This window comes from Hypanus sabinus, chromosome 11, assembly GCF_030144855.1.
Source record: "Hypanus sabinus isolate sHypSab1 chromosome 11, sHypSab1.hap1, whole genome shotgun sequence".
In the NCBI taxonomy this organism is placed as follows: Eukaryota; Metazoa; Chordata; class Chondrichthyes; order Myliobatiformes; family Dasyatidae; genus Hypanus; species Hypanus sabinus.
The window spans coordinates 58,360,461-58,384,330 of record NC_082716.1 but is presented as its reverse complement, the minus strand read 5'-3'; the positions used below and the strand labels follow the sequence as shown (position 1 = coordinate 58,384,330).

General features: G+C 37.8%; 1 protein-coding gene across 16 annotated transcripts in view; it reads left to right on the top strand.

Moving 5' to 3' along the window:
• raver2 (ribonucleoprotein, PTB-binding 2) overlaps positions 1-23,870 on the top strand; it is a 205,901-nt gene that overhangs the window by 44,571 nt on the left and 137,460 nt on the right. For 13 of the 16 annotated variants that reach the window (XM_059984395.1, XM_059984396.1, XM_059984399.1 and 10 more), the window contains 4 exons: positions 10,027-10,496; positions 19,061-19,249; positions 19,983-20,106; positions 21,853-21,938. In XM_059984395.1, the coding sequence (XP_059840378.1) occupies positions 10,027-10,496; positions 19,061-19,249; positions 19,983-20,106; positions 21,853-21,938 (869 nt within the window). Of the gene's footprint in view, positions 1-7,431; positions 7,540-10,026; positions 10,497-19,060; positions 19,250-19,982; positions 20,107-21,852; positions 21,939-23,870 lie in introns of those variants that run through there. The other 3 variants (XM_059984405.1, XM_059984397.1, XM_059984398.1) reach the window with 3 other exon arrangements.

The following is a 23,870-nucleotide window of genomic DNA, read 5'->3' as shown; positions in this document are numbered from 1 at the left end:
AAGATTGGTGGTGTAGTGGACAGGGAGGAGGGCTATCATGGCTTGCAGAGGGATCTGCATCAGCTAGAAAAATGGACTGAAAAATGGCAGGTAGAATTTAATGCAGACAAGTACAAGGTATTGCACTTAGGTAGGACCAACCAAGGTAGGTCTTGCACAGTGAGTAGTAGAATAGAGTGATCTGGGAATATAGGTACATAATTCTTTGACCATAATGGGTAGTTAGGATCATAAAGAAAGCTTTGGCACATTGGCCTTCATAAATCAATGAATCAATAAGTACAGAAGATGGGATGTTATATGGAAGTTGTATAAGACATTGGTGAGGCTTATTGTGTACAATTTTGCTCACCAACCTACAGGAATGATGTAAACAAGCTTGAAAGGATGTAGTGAAAATTTACAAGGATATGGCTGGGTCTGGAGGGCCTGAATTGTAAGGAAAGATTGAAGACTGTATTTGTTTAGAACTTAAAAAACTGAGAGGACATTTGATAGAAGTATTCAAAATTATGAAGGGTATAGATAGATAAATGCAAGCAGACTTTTTCCACTGAGGTTGTGTGGGACTGCAACTAGAGGTCATAAGTTAAGGATGAAGGGTAAGAAGTTTGAGAAACATAAAGGGAAACCACTTCACTCAGAAGGTTGTGAGAGTGTGGAATGAACTGTTAGCACCAGTGGTGCACATGAGTTTGACATTTAAGAAGAGTTTGGATAAGTACATGGATAGTAGCAATATGGAGGGCAGTTTGGTGTAGTCCTGGTGCAGGTTGATGGGAGTAGGCAGTTTCAAAGGTTTTGGCATGGACTAGATGGGGTGAACGGCCTGTTTCTGCTGTACTTCTGTGACTATAATGGGTTTGGATGACAACTGCTGTGTGGTTGGGAAGGTTATGGGAAGTGGGTGATGTTTGAAAGGCAGTGGTAATTGTTAGAACTGGCTGAGATGGAGGTTATTTGGCAGATTAATAAGGAAGTAGGGGGAACTTAAGTGGAATTGTGGGTTGTGAAGGAGCTTCAGAATAAGTCATCATGGCAGTTAAGTAAAGGACTCGGTCTTTGTCACGATGGAGGGTGTAGACTCCACAGTCTGGAACTGCTTGATCGTGTCTTTCAAATAACAAAGTTAACTTCACAAACACCTCCGCAGGTGGCATGATCTGGAAAAGATATCCAGGGGTACATTTATTTAATGGCAAACAAGAGAAAATCTGTAGATGCTGGAAATCCTAGTAACATACTGTTATGAACCCCGTAACAGAGTCACTTACCAGCAAAGATAGAGAGGTCCGTTGAAGTCTGATGATACTATTTTTAACAATATTTATTAGTAAAAATACACAAAAATAATATCAATGCAAATATACAGATAATATACATCGTCAATACTGAATCTAAAAGTGCGGGTATAATAATAATCAATAAGAAATAAGCTCTGTCGTTGTCTAGGGGATAATGTTTTGTCCGATGGAAATATAAAGTTCACTCAGTTCATGCAGGCTGCAGCCTTTGGGGACCGCTGGGTTGCCATGGTTGGAGAGAGAGAGATTTTGGGAGAAAAACTTGCTGGCTTTCCTTTTATGATTTCGATCCCTCAGGAGTCCTGTTGATGTGGCCGTTCACTTGTGGGCTGTCCTTTAGCTAAGCCGTTCTTCCGTGGTGAGCCCGCCAACCCAGGCAAGGAAGCACGCACACGAGCCCCCCACCGGCTGTCGCTATTAAACGCTGTCACGGGATTTCTAGCATTTCTCCTGGTGCGTCTAAAGGGGTTGTTCCCCAGACCCTCTTTTATCCTTACTCACAGGATCTCAGATGTCAGTCAGGTTGGGATGATGCAATCCCTCAACCAGCCCACTCTGGTCATCCCCTGAGGGGCTTCAATGAATAGTACAGTACTCAATACACAATTCCGTCTCTAAGAGACAATAGCCGTTATCAATGGTTTTGTTTCGCTGAGGCCAGGACACATTCCAAACCTTGTGGATTCTGTGTGTCTCTCTCTCATTTCCTGGGTCCTAGACCTGAATTAATAGCGATCTTGCGATTCTCAAAAAGGAATTTCTCAATGCATTAAATAAATATGTCCATTCAACTCTATCAAAGGCTTTTTCAGCATCTAATGAAATAACACATTCTGGGACTGTGGGTGATGAAGTATGAATTATATTAATCAATTTTCTAACATTAAAAAAAGAATACCGATTCTTAATGAAACCAGTTTGATCTTCTGAAATAATCTGTGGTAGTACCTTTTCTAATCTAGTGGCTAAAATTTTTGTAAGAATCTTAGAATCTACATTTAATAATGATATAGGGCGATAAGATGTACATAAAGTAGGATCTTTATCTTTTTTAAGAATTAGAGAGATAGTAGCTTCATAAAAAGACTGAGGTAATCTCTTCTTAGCAAATGCATCGTTAAAGATTTCACATAACCAAGGGGAAAGCAAAGAAGAAAAAGTTTTGAAAAATTCTACAATATAACCATCAGGGCCAGGAGCTTTCCCTGAATTCATTGATGAGACAGCCTCACCTATTTCGGCCATAGAGATAGGAGCATCAAACAAGCTACGATCTTCACCAATCAGTTTAGGAATATTCAAATTGTTAAAAAAATTATCCATCATGGACAGATCACCATCAAATTCTGATTGATATAAAGATTTATAAAAATCTTGAAAAGTATTATTGATTTGTTTATGATCAGTGGTTAAATTACCGTCTTGTTTACAAATTTTAATAATTTGTCGCCTGGTCGAAATAGCTTTTAATTGATTAGCTAACAGTTTACCAGTTTGATCACTGTGAATATAGAATTGAGCTCTAGTCCTAATTAATTGATTTTCAATTGAAGAAGATAATAATAAACTATGTTCCATTTGAAGCTCAACTCTCTTCTTATAAAGTTCTATGGTAGGAGTCACAGAATAAATCTTATCAATTTCCTTAATTTTATCCACTAATAAAGCCATATCTAAATATCTTTGTTTCCTTTTACCAGCGGAATACGAAATAATTTGTCCACGGATAAAAGCCTTAAAAGAGTCCCAAAGTATTCCTCTGTCAATTTCTTCAGTATAGTTTGTTGAGAAAAACAAATCAATTTGCTGTTTTATATAGGTGACAAATTCTGGGTCTTGAAGCAGAGTAGCATTAAGTCTCCAAGATCTAACATTATTGGAAAAGTCCGGAATCTTAATAGATAACTTCAAAGGTGCATGATCCGAAATAGTAATAGAATCATATTTACAATCAATAACATCCGTTAATAACCGATGATCAATAAGAAAGTAATCAATTCTAGAATAACTATGATATACATGTGAAAAAAATGAAAATTCTTTATCTTTAGGGTTCAAAAACCGCCATATTTCTGTAATTCCCGAATCAACCATAAAAGAATTAATAAGTAAGGCTGATCTATTCAGAAGAGTTCGAATAGGTTTAGATCTATCCATCAAAGGATTCAAACAACAATTAAAATCTCCACCCATTATCAACATATATTCATTCAGATTAGGAAGGGAAGTAAATAAACGTTTAAAAAATTCAGGGCAGTCAAAATTTGGGGCATAAATATTAACTAGAACCACTTTCCGATTGAAAAGTGAACCAGTTATCAACAAAAATCTGCCCTGTGGATCAGAAATAATTTCGTGATGTGTAAACAAAATTGAGGGGTCTATAAAAATAGACACACCCCTAATTTTAGCGGTACAATTCGAATGAAATTGTTGACCCTTCCAGAACCTAAAAAAACGTTGATTATCCTCCCTCCTAATATGGGTTTCCTGTGCAAAAATAATATTAGCGTTCAATCTATGGAATACCTTAAATATTTTTTTACATTTAATCGGATGATTTAAACCATTAGTATTCCAAGAGATAAAATTAATAGATTTATCCATCATGCCAATATTAGTTGTGTATATCATAATAGGTTAAAAAGACACATAACCCATAATTTAGGAAAAAGGAAAATAGGTTCAGGAGCAACCAGAGAACATGACACCTCAACAATATTAATAATTTAAAGTTGGCCCATAAACTAAAAGCAGAAAAAAACGCAAAAGCGTGAAAAAAGATCCCCACCCCTCCCCCCACCCTTCGAAGAAAAGCCAAGCGGCAAGCGCATAATCTAACACTAACCTTACCCCCATTTCAAGATGGCAGCTCCATAAAAAGCTTTTAAAAAAAAACTATGTAACACCCATATTTAAATATAGGGTTGCAAAAAGAAAATATATGTCAATCAGAATGAGAAAACTAATATAATAAAACAAACAATCTTTAACAAAAAAAAATAAACATTAAAATTTAAGAGTGTAATATACCTTTAAAAAAATTTCATATATAAATGCAAGATGACGTTTCAAAAGCAAAGACTTATGGGAAGAAGAAACGACATTTTGAAAAAGCCATCTTACAAAATATAAATGTAGATTCAACAATCTATTAAAAAAGTTTAATAATAAAAAAATACCAAAATAGGATCAAAAAAGATTCAATAAACGCTACAATATATATAAAAAAGCTAAAAAAAAAATTCAAAACATTCGTCCCATTTCTAAGTACAGGCAAACAAATAAATGTTTATAAAAAGCAGAGTCTTATGGGAAGAAGAAACGACATCTTGAAAAAAATAAATCATTATTACAAGACATAGATGTATATATCTGAAACAGAAAAAAGAATAAAATTAAAAAAAAATTATAAAAGTTAAGAAAGCATCCATAAAACAGTGATAATAGTGAAAAATAAGAGCCAGACCCGTAGAACGGGATAGAAAGTTATAACCCAACTTCGTAGGTTACTTAAAATGAGATGGCACCCTCTCTCCGAGGAATCTTCAACATGACACATAGTTCAAGTTGCACTAGAAGATCGATATTCTTCAACAAATTTCTTCGCTTCTTCCAGTGTTTTGAAAAATTGCTGACTGTTGTCGTTTAACGTAATTCTGAGCTTCGCTGGATACATTAAAGCTTGTTTAAGGCCAATCGAATAAATCTCTGCCATCACTGGTTTAAAAGCGATTCTTGATTTCATTACATCATAAGAATAATCTTCAACAATTCGGAATGAATTGGTGTTATAAGAAATCATGCCTTTTTTACGAGCTAATCGAATTAAAAGCTCTTTCTCCCGAGGATAATGAAGGCGAACAATCACCGCTCGTGGCTTATCAGACAGAGCCGAAAATCTCGCAACTCTGTGAACACGATCGATAACAGGTTTAGCTTGCAAACCTTCAGCACTGAAAGTTTCCCATAGTAATTTAGAGAAAAATTCAGTTAAATCACCGGACTCAACTTTTTCGGGAAACCCGATGATACGCAAATTCTGTCTACGAGATCGATTTTCGAGATCAGTAATGTTAAACTTATATTGATCCATAGTTTTAGCATTCGACTCTACCTTCTTCTCCAACGGTTCAATTGTACGTACTTTTGCACAAATGGATTTTTCAAGAGTCGCGATCTTATCGTCATGCCGCTGAATGTCCGATGCCTGCGATTGAAGTTTAATTTCAAGCGATCTATCAGCTTCTTCAAGTTCGGATATTTTCCTGGTAAGTTTATTTTCCAAACTTGTCAGTCTGCTTCCCAATCTACCATCCAATCTGCCTTCCAGACTCGAAAGTTTAATATCCAGTTTAGCGTCCAAAAGAGTAGAGATTGCGTCGATGGATACAGGTTCCTTAGACGATTTCTTGCTTGTAGCCATTTTAAGTTTGTCGAGATTAGATCAAATATTATTTTAGGAAGAAAAAGTTAATCAAAAGTATCAACCCATGTGATTAAATTCGAAAAGATTTAATTAAGGGGTGATTATAGTTGAAAAAATGAAGAGCGCCTAAAGGCAGATGTTTACGTCGCCATCTTGAAACTCCACCCCCGATTCTCAAAAAAGGAGGGGGCGACTTTGTACCCTTCGGCCCCTCAGAGTTGCTGCAATACACAAAACATAACAATACACAAAATGCTGGAGGAACTCAGCAGGCCAGGCAGTATCTACAGAAAGGAGTACAGTTCACATTTCAGGGTGAGACCCTTCAGCATTTAACTTTCCTTCGTGGGTTACCAAGTCAAATGATTAAAGAATCTAAAAGAAAAATTACATGCTTGATGAAACTTCCTTGGAGTCCACTTTTTTCCTGTATGTTTTGTATTGAAATTGTGTTGTACAGTACAAAGTGATATATTGCACGATGCATTTTTTTGACTATTGACTTCTCTTAAGATGGAAGTATAATATGATCACGAAGTTTGCAAAGCGTGTTTCTCTTTGGTAATAAAATTGCCAAAGAGATTACCAAAGAGATTGCCAATTTATGACAGAAGAGTTGAGAGTTTTGAGGGTTGAAGCTTTGGAGCTTTATTTTTCAAAGTGTGTTGGAAGCAAAGTTTTTGAATAATTTTTGAGTAAGTTTTTGATTAGAAAGAGGTGAAAGGTTACTGGGGTTTAATAATAATATAAAACTGAGGTTGCATCGCAATAATCTTATTGAATGGCAGAGCAGACGTGAAAGTCCAAATAGTGTACTCGTGCTATATATATTTGCGTGATCTTATAATTGGAGGAAGTGCAGAATTTCATTTTCAAGTCAGGATCTCAATATTTTGAACATTCTCCCCACCTATTAGTAGAGAAGTAGATTCTTCATTTGCAATGAATCATACAACAATGCAGTAATACTGTTAGTATACTTTAAAATGCATTCCTCATGAAAGAACTTTTACCTGCCCCACACACACCCATCCCCACCACCAGTTACATTTCCCATTATGCTTGTGTTTTCTATATAAAACTAGTGCATGTGACTGAAGTGTTGTTTTGAACTTGTCTGGTCAGCAATTTCTTTTGGACAATACTGCCTTATTTCTGAATATCTTTATCAGAGTGCATGCGTGCTGATCTTTTGTGGTTTCTGTTTACACTAGGCAGTGCTGTGTAAGCTAAAAGCCCCAAATGGTGCAGCATTGCAAAGCATAAAAAGTGAGGTCAACCAATAAATGGTCTAGAATGTTGGGGCTCCTGCAACCTTGATAACAAGTACAATGGCTTGAATTTTCAGGATTTAAAAAAAATCACTTTATTTTCAACATACTTTCAGATATCCATTTAGATTTTATGTAATTTGAACAAATCTTTTTAAATTGTGAAGCTTGTAATTGCTCTTTAAAGTTTTATATGCACTTTTTTAATGAGAGACTTGTAATTATTAATCTAGGGCATGTTGAATTTCATGTGATGATTAGTAATTAACCAGTTCAAAGTAAATTCATTATCGGAGTATGTATATATCACCGTATACTACCCTGAAATTAATTTTCTTGCAGGCATTCACAGTAGAACAAAGAAATACAATAGAATCAATGAAAAATTACACACAAACATACTAACAACCAATGTGCAAAAGAAAACAAACTGCAAATATGAAAAAAAATAATAATTCATAAATAATACTGAGAACATGAGTTGTAAAGTCCTTGAAAGTGAGTCCATACATTGTGAAATCAGTTCATGATTGAGGTGAGTAATTTTATCCACGCTGGTGTAGGAGCCTGATGGTTGAAAGGTATTAATGGTTTCTGATCCTGGTAATGTAAGATCTAAGTCTCTGTACCTCCTTCATGATGGCAGCAGCGAGAAAAGAGCATGGTGGATGCTGCTTTCTTGTGGCAATGCTCCTTGTCGATAATAATAATTTATTCATAGAGCACTTTTCGTATAAATGATGTAGATCAAACTGCTTTACATGGGTTAACATGCAAACATGAAAAATAAAGACAAAGATGTTAGTTAAAAGCAAAGTTAAATAAATAGGTTTTGAGCTGGCATTTAAGTGTCAAATGAGTCTGCACCTCTTATAGTATTAGCTATTGAGTTCCATAGTTTCAATGGTTCTGTTTATTATCAAAGAATGTATACAGTGGTGGCATCCATTAGTCTTGCGAGACCATGGATCTGTGCCTGAAAGGTTTCCAGGGCACAGGCCTGGGCAAGGTTTTATGGAAGACCGGCAGTTGCCCATACAACAAGTCTCCCCTCTCCACACCACTAATGTTGTCCGAGGGAAGGGCAAGGGCCAATACAAATTGGCACCGGTGTCATTGCAGGAGTTGCCAGAATAAGGTTGAAGGCAACGTCAGACTGCCTTAGGGACTCCAGCTCCCAATTTGTCCTCAGGGTTTACTCCTGAAGCCTTTCCCATGAGTGGTTATGGCCACAAGGCAGTGAAGGTTTGAAATCAGAGTTTTCCCTCTCTTCAATGGACTGCCTTCCCAGGCTGATGAGCTCCATCTACCCGAAGCACTGGTTTTAAGGTGCTGGGATCCACCTTCACCCCTTCTCCTGTCAGTAGAAACAGTTCTGCCAAGCTTAGAGGCTAAGCCACAGGAAAAGGCCAGGAGTTGGACTTGGCTATTTGAGGCGCATGCCGTGAGGAGCACTTTTAGGTAGTGGGAGCTTGTCCCCACTACCACTCCTCTCCTTGACAACCTTAGGATACAGTATACAGTATAGAACTTGAAATACTTGTCTTTGCAGACATCCACAAGAAACAGAAGAACCCCAAAAGAATGAATGACAGAAAAACGTTAGAATCCTAAAGCCCCCTCTCCCCCCTCTCCTGCACAAGCAGCAGAAAGCATCAACCCCCCTCCCACTTCTGCCCATTTCAGCACAAAGCATCAGTGCCCACCACCCATCAAGCAAAAGTAAGGCACCCAAAGAGATGCCATGATCTGCAGTCAACAACAACTATTGTTTACCTGGTAGTTTTTTTGTAGACTTTTCCATTCTTGGGCACTGGTGTTTCCATATCAGGCCATGATGCAGCCCATCAGGATACTCTCCACTGTGCATCTATAAAAGTTTGTCAGTGTTTTAAATTACATGCTGATTTATAGGACAAATTTATAGGAAAGTAGAGGCTCTCCCATGCTTTCTTTGTAATGGCAGTTTTGTGCTGCGTCCAGGACAGATCCTCTGAAATTATATCACCATGGAATTTAAAGTTACTGACTCTCTCCACCTCTGATCTTGACTCATGGATCACTTGTTTCTCCTCCTGTAGTAAATAGTCAGTTGTTTGAATTAGTAATCAGCTCTTTGATGTTGAGTGAGAATGTGACACCATTCAACTAGATTTTCATTCTCCCTCCTGTATGCTGATTCTTCACCTTCTTTGATTCAGCCGTAGATGCTGTGTAACCCACTGAGTTCCTATTGCACGTTGTTTGGTGCTCCACATTTCAACATCAGCAGTCTCTTGTGTCTTTATATTATCTTTAAACTTGTTAGACTTGTGGCACATAGCAGCCAGTTTTAACTGTGTGAAGCTAACACAATAACCAATAGATGCTAATATGTAGTTTCCATTGCAGAAATTGTGAGAAGTATCTTTCATTCAACTTTCACTTTTGCTGATTGTAATATATGTTAGTCATTTTATGACTCACTACTTGGGAGTTACTGTTTTATTAAACTAAATCTTGTTCATCAAAGATAACAGATTTCTTTTTATCTAAAGTTGGCATGTAAGTAAATAATTAAGTAGTTAGGAATAACAGTTGGAGAACAAATTATTTTCTTGATCTGAGTAAAGAAAAGTTAATAGATCCTGATACTGGCTAAACAACTGGTTATGTTTGCAGACATTCATTGTTGAGTTTGTTCATAAATCAAAACACTCCACAATTCTTGTTTTGAAAACCACAGCTGCACAGTATTGTAATAAATGCCATCAAGAGGACATAAGATGGGTGTGGGGGAGAAAAAAACAATCACTAAGAGTAGAGAAAGAGGAAAGGAACTCTGCCTTCTATAAAAACAAAATTATGCATGGATATCGGCTTTTTGAATTTTGATAATACAGTGCTTGTTTGTATGTAGAGTTGTCCGTAATTTGGGCTTTTGTATTCCAGGGATGGTCTGTACCATTGATGAAAAAACACACATTTAAAAAAAAACCATTCTTTTCTTTATTTCCTAATTTACTGGGATTCTCTTTTTCAGCTTTTGTTACTTTGCTGAATGGAGAGCAAGCACAAGATGCCATTCACAAATTTCATAAGTCCATTTTCCAAGGAAGGGAGATATCTGTTCAGCTACAACCAACAGATAGCTTGCTTTGCATTACTCAGCTACCGCATTCTTATACAGAGCAACAGTTTGAGGAGTTGGTCCACCGCTATGGAAATATGGAGCGATGCTTCCTTGTTTATAGTGAGACTACTGGGCATTCTAAAGGCTATGGTTTTGTGGAATACATGAAGAAGGACTCTGCTGCTCGAGCTAAATCTGAACTTATGGGTAAACAGCTGGGATCTTGCATCCTGTATGTGCACTGGACAGATGTTGATCATCTGTCACCTGATTTCCTTCATTCAAAGTGCCTTTGCATTGGTAAACTTCCCCATGAGTACAAAGATGCAGAGGAACTAACACAACTCTTCTCTCAGATGTTTAAACCAGTTTTCTGTCAGGTATGTGGAATATGCTTTTGCAGCTTTTTTTATGACACAAATAGCAGTTTCTTGGTTCTCATTTGCTGCACTCTGAAATTTGCTTAATCCTAATGTTTCCTGCTCTTTTTGCCTGAATCATTTTTACTGTAAGGTTTTTTTTTTGTCTTTAAGTACTATAAGTTACGGATTTTGTTAAATATTACCCATTGCTTTTTTAGTGTTGTGTCTTCAATGTTGTTCCCAGTGTTTCCAAGTGCTTCCTGAGTTTTCCTTCTTTCTTGACCATTACAATTATATTGAATTCCACTCTAAATGCAGTGCTTTCTATTCTTGTGAAGATTTGGATCAAGCCTTTGAAGTTCTCCCAGAAAGATATCTGAAATAAGTGTTTGCGGATCTTTCATTTGTATTCACTCAAAATATGCTCTCCATACTTTTTTGACTACCTCCTGCCACTTCACCCATTTCCACAACTTATTGCTAAAATTGGAGAGTATGAAGAATATTTAAATAAAAAGTAACAGATTAATGCAGTTAGGATAAATGATTTTTTAAAAAATCTATCTTTCATTACTTATACTGAAGATTTTTTAAGTGGCAGTAGCTTTTCATTGTACCTGATAGTATTGTGATTCACAATAAAGCTATTTAGATTTTGTTAAAACATAGCGCAACCCCACCTAATTCCAGTATGGAACACTAAATATTGACTTGAACATGACTTTTGTCTTATTTAGAATTTGGAATTGAAACAGCCATCTTTCTCGTCTGGATAGCTTAGTATTTTTAAATGGATTATTTATGTTATCTGAAGTAACTGAGCCCTCTTGGCTGCTTGTGTGATGCATGATCAAGAGACAAAATGCTATAGGAACTCAGCAGGTCAGGCAGCGTCTGAGGAGGGAAATGAAAAGGCAGCATTTTAGGCAGAGATACTTGATCAGGACTGGAAAGGAGAAGGTAGAAGCTACAACAAAGATAGGGAGAAGGGAAGGAGGACAAGCTTGCAGGTAATACTATAGGTGAGTCCAGATGGGAGAGGAATGGTGGGTGGGGGAAGAGGAATGAAAGGGGATGATGTAAGATGGTTGGAGGTAATAGCTGGAGCTGGATGACCTACGGCTCATAGGGAGAATGAAAAGGTGACAGTTAAGAACTATGTGGAGGGGGGAGGGGTGGGGGTTAGGCATTCCTAAGTTGCAGAAGGCAGGTAGCTGGGTGTCTGGGCAGAGGAGGAGTTCTAAAGGGAGAGTGAGCTGTCAGAAGTCATGGTACATATTGGTACCAACAACATAAGTAGGAAAAGGGACGAGATCCTGAAGAGATTATGTAGGAAGCTAGATGGGAACCAGAAAAGCAGAACCTCAAGGGTAGTAACTCCTTGATTGCTCTCTCTGCCATGCACTAGTGGGAGAAGAATAAGATGATTTGGCAGATGAATGTGTGATTGAGGAATTGATACAGGGGACAGGATTTCAGATTTGTGTTATTTGGATCTCTTTTGGTGAAGGTATGACCTGTACAAAAAGGATGTTTTGCATTTGAACATGAAGGAGACCAATATCCTTGCGGGCAGATTTGCTAGAGCTGTTAGGGAGGATTTAAACTGAATTGGTAGGGGTTTGGGAACCAGAGTGATAGTGCTGTAAATGAGACAGTTGGTACAGTACTGTGCAAAGGTACAGTACTGTGCAAAGTCTTAAGGGTGTGTGTGTGTGTGTATATATATATAAAACTAGGGTGCCTAAGACTTTTGCACAGTAATATAGTCATTTTATGTAATACACTGACCGCTGGCATAAAAAAAGATTTATGACATGTAAGTGATGATGAACCTGATTCTGATATTTAGTCTCTAGTGTGGACTGAGTGAGAAGAGGGTTAGGAGAGGGGAATCATTGTTGGGAATAGAGGAAGGGAGAGGGAAGCACCAGAGAGACATTCTATAATGATCAGTAAACCAATTGTTTTGAATCAAATGACCTTGCTTGGTGTTTCAAGGCTGGGTTGTATGCACACACAACCCCTCTGCCCCTGGCACCTGTCCCACACCCCTCAGTGCTTCACCTTTGTCATTACCAGCATCCTTGGCTCCAGCCAGATTTACAAACTTGCTCTCCGCTCCACGTGAACAAATACAGTACTGTGCAAAAGTCTTAGGAACTTTAGTTGTACATAGGTGCCGAAGACTTTTGCTCAATACTACAGATGCAAGGCGTAGAGAGACTGTGAGAAAGGAGAGGCAGTTGATGGGCAAAATTTAGCTAGGCATTTGATAGAGTTCCTCATGGTAGGCTCACTCAGAAAGTCAGGAGGTATAAAATCTAGGAAAACTTGACAGTATAGATTTAGAATTGGCTTGCCCTTAGAAAGCAAAGGGTGATCGTAGATGGAGTGTATTCTGCCTGGAGGTTGGTGACCACTGGTGTTCTGCAGGGATCTGTTCTGGGATTGCTTCGAAGAGGAAGTGGAAGGCTGGGTTATTAAGTTTGATGATGACATGGGGGTTGGAGTTGTGAATGGTATAAAAGGTTGCCACGAGTTACAATGGGGCATTGAGAGGATGCAGAGTTGGGCTAAGAAGTGGCAGATGGAGTTCAATCCAGAAAAGTGAAGTGATTCACTTTGGAAGGTCAAATTTGAAGGCAGAACTTCGGGTTAATGGCATGCTTCCTGGCAGTGTGGAGGAACAGAGGGATCTTGGGGATTATGTCCATAGATCCCTCAGTAGTTCTGGGCAAATTGAAAGGATGGTTAAGAAGGCATATTTTTTCCAGCATTAGTCGGGGGATTGAGTTCAGGAGCTGTGAGGTAATGTTGCTGCTCTTATAAAATCCTGGGTAAATGACACTTGGAAAATTGTGATCAGTTCTGGTCACCTCATTATAGGAAAGACATGGGAGCTTTGAAGAGGGTGCAGAGGAGATATACCAGGATGCTATCTGGAATAGAGAGTGTGTCTTAAAAGGGTAGTGCTTTTCTATTTAGAGCAAAGGAAGAGGGGCATAATTTTAAAGAGACTGGAGGAAAATATAGTGGGGGGGGGGTGGCTATCAGAGGTAAGTTATTTTATACAGAGTGGTGGGTGCAAGGAATGTGCTGCCAGGGTGGTGGTAGAGGCAGATACATTAGGAATATATAAGAACTCTCAGATAAATATGGATGATAGAAAAAGTGAAGAGCTATGTAGTTAGGTTGATTTACGAGTAGGTTTAAAAAGTCAGCACATCTTGGGCTGAAGGATGTGTGTGTGTGACATGCTGTAATCTTATAATGTTCTATGTTCCAATAACCTGCTTCTGGCTTCATCATGGCAGTATGGAGGCTGTGAACAGGTATGTCATTGCGGGAATGGGAGGTGAAATTGAAGTAGCTGAGCTTTAGGAGATCCTGGCTCTTTTTTCTTTTTCAATCTTTTTATTGAGTTTCATATATAAAAAAAAATAACATAATATTGAATAGGTTATAAATACACTAGGCTTGAAGTTAAATTAGTAATAAGATATCAATATCTTATTGAAATATCAGCAAGGAACATCATAAAATAATCAATCAAACCTGTATTAATTGTATATGAAAAAGGATAATCATAAAAAGAAAGAAAAAAAAATACATGAAAAAATATATATTGAAATAAAACAATAAACCTAAACTAACATGGGCAATAATAATAGTTTAAATATACATGATAGTGTCAAGAACTCCGGAACTCCATACCAGAACAAGGATAAAAAGAGAAAAGATCCAGAAGAGGTCAAATTATATGAAAATGTCGAATAAATGGTCCCCAAGTTTCTTCAAATTTAATTGATGAGTCAAAAATAGTACTTCTAATTTTTTTTAAGCTCAAACAAGAAATAGTTTGAGAGAACCACTGAAACGTGGTAGGAGGGTTTACTTCTTTCCAATTTTGTAATATAGACCTTCTAGCCATTAGAGTTGCAAAGGCGATCATTCATCTAATTGGAGGGGAGAATCGACTACCATCCTCAATTGGTATACCAAAAATTGCAGTGATAAAATGGGGTTGTAAATCAATATTCCAAACTGAGGAAATGATAGCAAATATATCCTTCCAATAGTTATATAAGGTGGGATATGACCAAAACATGTGGGTCAATGAAGCAACTTCTGAGTGACATCTGTCACATTGAGGGTTAATATGGGAGTAGAATCGAGCAAGCTTATCTTTAGACATGTGGGCTCTGTGTACCACCTTAAATTGTATTAAAGCATGTTTAGCATGTTTAGAAGAAGAGTTAACCATTTGTAAAATTTTTTCCCATTTTTCTGTTTATATAGCATATTGAAGCTCTTTTTCCCACTCTTGTTTAATTCTGCCTGACATTTCTGGTTTTATCTTCATGATCATATTATAAATAAGAGCCACTAAACCCTTCTGACAAGGATTCAAGGTAAAAATTATATCTAAAAAATCCATCGGAGTTGAATTGGGAAAGGATGGTAAAACTTTATTTAACTGATTTGTAAATATCTAAAAAAATGAATTTTAGGTAACTTAAATTTGTTAGAGAGTTGGTCAAAAGACAGACTACCTTCAAAAAAAAAGATCACGAAAGCATGTTATACCTTTCCTTTTCCATATCCTGGCTCTTGAGGCAGATTGAGCAATTGGTTTGACAAAGCTATCTCCTAATCTGCATCATGTCTCAGCAATGTAGAGGAGGCCATACAGGTAGCACTAGATTAAATAAGTTACACTGACAGGCTTGCTGGTGAAGTGCCATTTCACCTGGAAGGACTGTTCCTCCTTCCCTTTCTCCTCTCACATGGACTCTCCTATTCCCTGCAAGCTTGTGCTTCTTCCACTTTTTATTCTATCTTTTGCCTTTTCTTTTCCAGTCTGATCAAGGATCTTGGCTCAAAGCATAGATTGTTCATTTCCCTCCACAGTTGCTGCCTGACCTGTTGAATTCCTCTAGCATTTTGAATGTGTTGCTCAAAATTAACTACATCTGCATCTCTTGTCTCTGTGTGATGTATAATATTAAAATTGTAGTATTTTTATGAAGCTATCTTTTAAATATTTTGCCAAATCTTTAGAAAACACCTTTGTTTCATATTCCTGGTAATTTACTTTGGGTTTTCAATGAGTGGATTCCATTTAATTGAGACATTCTGGGACCAGTGCATTTTAGCCCCAATTAGCCAAAGTTTCATGGAAATGGTAAAAATGGTATATTTTTAAAAAAGACAAATTGCTGTTTAATTGAGTAACAAATTATGTATTAAAATGAAGTACAGAACAAATTAGAACTCTATCAATACTACTACAGTACTATAACATTGTGTATTAGTTTGTAATTGTTATCAGCAGAGGAATTAATCCAGTATATACTGCCATGTTCTTTTGAGTGACTAAATGAAGAAAATCAGCACAGACTCCTAGTGTAAATAATGGACTGTCTTCATACAATGCTTTCAATGTTTACATCTTCCAAATCTTTATTTTCATTGTAATATTCAAGATGACTGTTGATCCCTTCAAATTCTTCATAGTTCCTAACCTGAAATCATTTCATTTACATTCGCAACCATTCCAATCTGGAATTCTTGAAACTTCAGTGAGCAAAACAGTTCTGGATTGTCTTGCTGCTCATTTCTCGGCAACTATCAGTGACAAAAATCACTGCCTTTTGAACACAATTAGTTGCATCTGATGCTATTTAAAAACTGTTTTCTCCATAGTCTAATGGCCATGCAAGTGCACGTGACTGAAGCAGTTTGGCAATGGTCTCCTATTCCACTTGAGCAGTATAGTGTCCCGAATAGCTGAAGGGAATCCCAGCTAATTTCTTGATTAGTTTTTGTTCTTTAAGAGTTAAGACTTTAAGAGTCCACTACGCAGGCAGTGGACGTCAGCGAGTTAGACTAGCGGGAAGAATTTAAAAAGGAGACAGCCTTATAAATTCTGGAACGGTGCAATAGTGGTTGTCATGATGAGAGATTTTAATTTCCCCAATATTGATTGGCAATTCCCTAGAGCAAGGGGTTTAGATGGGGTGGAGTTTGTTAGGTGTGTTCAGGAAGGTTTCCTGACACAGTATGTAGATAAGTCTACAAGAAGAGAGGCTGCACTTGATCTGGTATTGGGAAATGAACCTGGTCAGGTGTCAGGTCTCTCAGTGGGAGAGCATTTTGGGGATAGTGATCACAATTCTATCTCCTTTACCTTAGCGTTGGAGAGGGATAGGAACAGACAAGTTAGGAAAGTGTTTAATTGGAGTAAGGGGATATATGAGGCTATCAGACAGGAATTTGTAAGCATAAATTGGGAACAGATGGTCTCAGAGAAAGGTACAGCAGAAATGTGGCAAATGTTTAGGGGAAATTTGCGTGCTGTTCTGCATCGGTACATTCCAGTGAGGCAGGGAAAGGATGGTAGGGTACAAAGGCAATTGAAAATCTAGTTGAGAAGAAAAGAAAAGCTTACGAAAGGTTCAAAAAACTAGGTAATGATAGAGATCTAGAAAATTATAAGGCTAGCAGGAAGGAGCTTAAGAATGAAATTAGGAGGGCTAGAAGGTTGCATGAGAAGGCCTTGGCGAGCAGGATTAAGGAAAACTCCAAGGCATTCTACAAGTATGTGAAGAGCAAGAGGATAAGACATGGGAGAACAGGACCAATCAAGTGTGACAGTGGAAAAGTGTGTCTGGAACCGGAGGAGGTAGCGGAGGTACTTAATGAATACTTTGCTACAGTATTCACTATGGAAAAGGACCTTGGTGATTGTAGGGATGACTTACAGCAGACTGAAAAGCTTGAGCATATAAACATTAAGAAAGAGGATGTGTTGGAGCTTTTAGAAAGCATCAAGTTGGATGAGTCACTGGGACCAGACAAGATATACCCCAGGCTACTGTGAGAAGCAAGGGAAGAGATTGCTGAGCCTCTGGCAATAATCTTTGTATCATCAACGGGGATGGGAGAGGTTATGGATGATTGGAGGGTTGCAGATGTTCTTCCTTTATTCAAGAAAGGGAGTAGAGATAGCCCAGGAAATTATAAACCAGCGAATCTTACTTCAGTGGTTGGTAGCATGGCTTTGTAAAAGGCAGGTCATGCCTTACGAGATTGATTGAAGTTTTTGAGGATGCGTCTAAACACGATGATGAAGGTAGATTGATAAGGTACCCCATGCAAGACTTATTGAGAAAGTAAGGAGGCATGGGATCCAAGGGGACCTTGCCTTGTGGATCCAAAACTGGCTTGCCCACAGAAGGCAAAGGGTGTAGACAGGTCATATTCTGCATGGAGGTCGGTGACCAGTAATGTGCCTCAGGGATCTGTTCTGGGACCCCTTCTCTTAGTGATTTTTATAAATGACCTGGATGAGGAAGTGGAGGGATGGGTTCGTAAATTTGCTGATGACACAAAAGTCAGGGGATTTGTGGATAGTGTGGCGGGCTGTCAGAGGTTACAGCGGGACATCGATAGGATGCAAATCTGTGCTGAGTAGTGGCAGATGGAGTTCAATCCAGATAAGTATGAGTTCATTTTGGTAGGTCAAATATGATGGCAGAATGTAGTATTAATGGTAAGACTCTTGACAGTGTGAAGGATCAGAGGGATCTTGGGGTCCGAGTCCATAGGACACTCAAAGCTGCTGTGCAGGTTGACTGTGTGGTTAAGAAGGCATATGGTGCATTGGCTTTCATCAACTGTGGGATTGAATTCATGAGCCAAGAGGTAATGTTACAGCTATATAGGACCCTGGTCAGATCCCACTTGGAGTACTGTGCTTAGTTCTGGTCACCTCACTACAGGAAGGATGTGGAAACTATAGAAAAGGTGCAGAGGTGATTTACAAGGATGTTGCCTGGATTGGGGAGCATGCCTTTTGAGAATAGGTTGAGTGAACTCGGCCTTTTCTCCTTGGAGCAAAGGAGAATGAGAGGTGACCTGGTAGAGGTATATATGATGATGAGTGGCATTGATGATGTGGATAGTCAGAGGCTTTTTCCCAGGGCTGAAATGGCTAACTCGAGAGTGCACAGTTTTAAGGTGCTTGGAAGTAGGTACAGAGGAGCTGTCAGGGGTAAGTTTTTTTTTATACTGAGAGAGGTGAGTGCATGGAATGGGCTGCTGGCAGTGGTGTGGAGGCGGATACAATAGGGTCTTTTAAGAAACTCCTGGATAGGTACATGGAGCTTTGAAAAATAGAGGGCTAGGTGTAACCTGAGGTAATTTCTAAAGTAAGTACATGTTTAGCACAGCTTTGTGGACCAAAGGGCCTGTATTGTGCTGTAGGTTTTCTATGTTTGTATGTTTTTGTCCCAAATAAACAGCTGTCCTGATTAAGTCATGGCCCTATTAACCAGAATCCACTGTACTTATTAAAAAATTGCACCTTTTATTATATTATTTCTTGTTCCTTCAAAAAGCCATTTCTTCTCCAGCCCTTTATTCTAACTTGACTAAATTCAGTTTAAAAAGGTTGAGAAAGCATACTCCCAGTGAAATTCCTTTAACTATCCACCACATATTTCCTTGAGTGGCTAGCTAGAGGTGTTCAAGTGTTTTTTTTTAATATGCTTGCTTTTCTTCCATTTATTTGTCAGCTTGCCCAGGGCTCAGGTAGCCAACCGTCCTTTGCAGTGGTGGAGTACCAGACTGCTGATCAAACTGAATTAGTTCAACGATCCACTAATGGAATGCTTATTCGGGGTAGCCATGTCAATGTTTCATTTTGTGCTCCAGGGCTTCCAGGACGCAGTATGCTAGCAGCACTTATTGCTGCTCAAAGGCTGGTAAGTAAGAATCTTTAAACCTCTTGGAAAAGAAAAATTGTACTTAATAGATTATGGCCCTCATTTTTAGTTCAATGATGAGCAATATTACTGATAATGAGGCTTGAGACTTGGGTTGGTTTTCTGCATTATATAAAGATATTTAGAGTTGCAAGCCCAGTTTTCTTTGATATACATGGCTCTATTTGGGAGCAATAGCATTATGTTTCAAATTTTAAAGGACAACAAAGGAATTGTATAATCAAAACTTGAGTTCTTTAATAGCCTGCTAGATTTCCCACCCCACCACTTCTTTTATGATCAAAATCCTTTAAGTGTGAAAAACCAGCAGGCAATTTGTGAGGGTAGGTCTTGGGTTCAGTCCTTGAAGTGTATTCAGTTCTCATGGATTACTCAATGAACAACCATGCAGAAAAGTCTCCTATGAAACTGGATTCATAGAGCCATAAAAAGTACATTTGGATCTGGGAAAAATGCAGGTGGCAGTCTCAACTGAATGTAAGTGTCTCAATAATTCCATGAATAAAAAATATTTTATAAAATTATGAATGTTTCACTTCACTGCAAATATTATCATTCTCATTAAATTTCCATTGTTTTTTCATGGTTTTTAAATTATTTCTGTAAATGATTTTCCTTTATAACACATTTGCTGTTATATTCCTATAAAATTCCTATACATATATGGTTTTGCAGTAGTTGGATGTCTAACTAAATTAAATTTCCTTTTAAGTTGTTAAACAACAGTAAAGGCCTCCTTCCTGCACCCAACCCTTTGCAGTTCATAAACGCCCTGGGTAATCCTGTTTTGCAGTTGCTCCTGAGACCTTACTTCAATGGGCGTGCTGGCAAAAAAAGTGAGTTACTTTGCAACTCTTTCCAAAGAAATATATGTAACATTTTAAGATTTGTTTTTATCAAGCATGTATGGGTACCTAGCAGGTAATGGTTCAGGAGTCTTCAGATGTTTCCTTATTGTATTTGTTCCAGGGGTTTTCTGCTTGTATAGATGTGAACAAAAATTGTTGGAAGAGTGGGCAATCTAACTATCACAACATGGTACAACAGACCATTCCAATGAGAAGAGTAAAAAAGAAACATAGTAATGTTAAGAGAAAGTATAATGATTGATGTATTTCTTTTTAGGTCTAACTTAATGGTAAAGCTTGTGTTGTTTTTGTAGAAGCTGAGATTGAGGACTTTCCCTAGGAAGTGATCAAGAGCTTATAATGACAAAACGAAAAGGATACAATTTTTATACAGTAGTTCAGGGAGAAAATAATCCAATTGATACCCAAAAGATTGAGATTCTTCAGAGAATTACAATCCTTACTGGAGACATTTGTAAACTGATACAGGGTTGAGAAGATCAGTGTTAACTGTATGGTTCAGAGTAACACAGAAGGAAGGAATTTCATTTCCAATTTCAGTCTCATGATATGCTGGCAGGAGCAATCCTTCTGGGATGGATTCCACTTAAATTGAGCCAGGATGAATGTCTAGATGAGTTAGGTGGCTTGAAGGCTTTAAACTAACAGTGTGAGAGGTATTGGATGGAATTCAAACCACCTTCCTTAGCATTCCAAACCACCTTTTCTTAAGATTACCAGTCCAATATTAGTGCCGAGATGTGTGCAAATCTTGTAACTACTTTGTATTAAAATAGAAAATGCCAGAAATACTTTTTTAGGTTAACCAGCATCTATGCTGGAGAAATTGTTAGATCTTCAGGTGAATGGAATGAGCATTTATTATCTAATAGATGTTTTGCTAGTGCAAAACTGAGGAAAAAGAATTGCAACACATGGAAGTTTTTACAACTGTATACACTTGGACTATGTTTAGATAGCTAAGCTTGAATTGTTGAATATCAGTGAAGTCATGAATTCTGTTGCAATTTCTATAATGTTTGGATTGCTTTTACCGGTTAGTGCATGAGGAGGGGCTGAGGGACAGTGGGTGGGTAAGGGTTCTAAACAGTCTTCCTACCTGCAAAGCAAGTTCAATGATGTGATCAACAGGTAGCACAATAACTTTTGGCAGATCTTTGTTTGAACTATAATCCATGTTTGGCTGATGCTGAAGTTTCAAGCCAGAAGCTTAGAGCATCCTGAATACCTTAGGGTATTCTCTTGATTATTTTCATTTATTGCTACAGAGTCTTTTGTGTATACTCAGAGGGAGATTGAGTGTTGGTGTAATAAACATTAATATTACTCAGCATTTAAAATTTGTGTAAAATTGAATTATATGCTCAGGTTAGTTAATTAGTGCTATGCAGCCTTCTAATCTAAAGACAATGTTAACAGTTAGGCCTGTAGTTTTTTGCAAATAAAATGAAGTGAGGTGTTTTATGTTTAATGAATCCCTGATTTTGCTCTTGAACACTTCTCAGCATCGGATAAATAGTGAATTAGACTTGTGACAGTAAGCATGAGCAAAATATGTCACATGCAAAAAAGGTATATGGAGCAGTTCCAATGTTTGTGTGACTAATTTTGAGTAATTTTCCTTGTTATTACCTGAATTTTAGAAAATTAAAATGAACATTTGTGGAAGCAAAATATTTCTTCATGCTCTCAAATCTGGTTTGTTCCCTTAAGGTATGCTGGGGACTACCTGTGGCCTACCAGTTTTGCCAAATCCTATACTGACTGCAGCCCTGCTTCAAATAAATCAAGCACAACAGGTAGCTGTTTTGAAATCATTCTTTCTCAAGCACATTCCAATAAATAAGTAAAAAGCTATCTATGCTTCATATACCACTATAAGATCACCCTTCATTTCTGCACTCTGAGAAAAAAGTTCTAACCTGCTAAAGCTCTCTATACAACTCTTTGTACTATCCTCTCCTCTGCAGACTTTCTAGTTTAATGTCGTCTTCCTACAGTAGGATAACAAAAACTAAACACAACATAGTATCCCAAATGTAGTTGGACAAACATTTTGTACATCATCCCAACTCTATACTCATTGTCCTGACTGAAGGCCAGCATGCCAAAAGACATCTTCACCACCCTGTCTAATTGCAATGCCAATTCCTTGGTACCTCTTATAAAACACACATAATGTCACTACAGTTAATTATGAAAGTCCTACCCTCATGTATGATCCCAAAGTGTAACAGCTCACACTTATCTGAATTCAGTTTCCATTCCTTGGCCCACTTGCTGAACTGAACAATATCCCTCTGTTTTGTTGTAACCATCTTCACTGTTGACAACACCACCTGTTTTAGTGTTACCTGCAAATTTACTGACTTTACCTTGTATGTTCTCATCCAAATCAGAATCAGGTTTATTATTACGGGCATGAGACGTGAAATGTGTTAACCTAGCAGCCGCAGTACAATGCAATACATAATATAGAAGAAAAAAACCCAAAATACAATAATAAAATAACTAAGTCATTAACAGGATATGTAAATGAATAGATTAAAAATTGTACAAAAAATAGAAATACTATATATTAAAAAATGAGGTAGTGTCCAAGAGTTTAATGTCCATTTAGGAATCGGATGGCAGAGGGGAAGAAGCTGTCGCTGAGTGTGTGCCTTCAGGCTTGTGTATCTCATACCTGATGGCAGTAGTGAGAAAAGGGCATGCCCTGGGTGCTGGAGGTCCTTAATAATGGGCACTGCCTTTATGAGACACCACTCCCTAAAGATGTCCTGGGTACTTTGTAGGCTAGTACCCAAGATAGAACCGACTAAATTTACAACCCTCTGCAGCTTCGTTTGGTCCTATGCAGTAGACCCCCTCCCCCCACCCCCGCCATACCAGATAGTGATGCAGCCTGTAACAATGTTCATCACAGTACATCTATAGAAGTTTTTGAGTGTATTTGTTGACATGCCAAATCTTTTCAAACTCCTAATGAAGTATAGCTGCTGTCTTATATAATTGATATAAATGACAAATAGTAATGGACTTATCACCAACACTTAGAGAACACCACTAGTCATGGGTCCCTAATCTGGAAAAACAACCTCATTATCCTCTGCTTCTTACCATCAAGCCACTTGTGTTTTCAGTTAGCTGCCTTTTCCTGGATTCCACAGGAGCCGTTGCCATGTAGAACCCTATCAATGACCTTAATGAAGTCTATAGTGCCTTGAAAAAGTATTTAGCCCCCACAAGTACTTTGGCAGTTTACTGTCTCTTTTTCTAAAAATAGATTTAAATATAAATTTAAAGTAGGATTTTTGATCATTGTGCATGATATCAAATCAAAGTAACAATTTCAAAACCTCTGAATAATTTACTAAACAATAAAAACCACAATTATGAGGCTGAAAGTGTCTTCAACTCCTTTGTAATTACTATGCTAACTTTTCACAGGTGCAATGTACTGTATTACCTTACAGACTCACCCCGTCTGATGTACTGTAAAAAATTGGAGGGTAATCTGTTTTCAATGAATTTGCAAGAATATATACCCCCTCCCTGTGTAATGTCTACCAGTATGGTAGATATTTCACAGACCAAACCAAATTTGAAGACAAAATTGCATTCAAGACAAGTCAGGAAAATGATAATAGAGAAGCACAAATCTGGGGAAGAATACAAGACCATCTTGAAAGCACTGAATATATCTTGGAGTTCAGTATAGTCCATTTTGA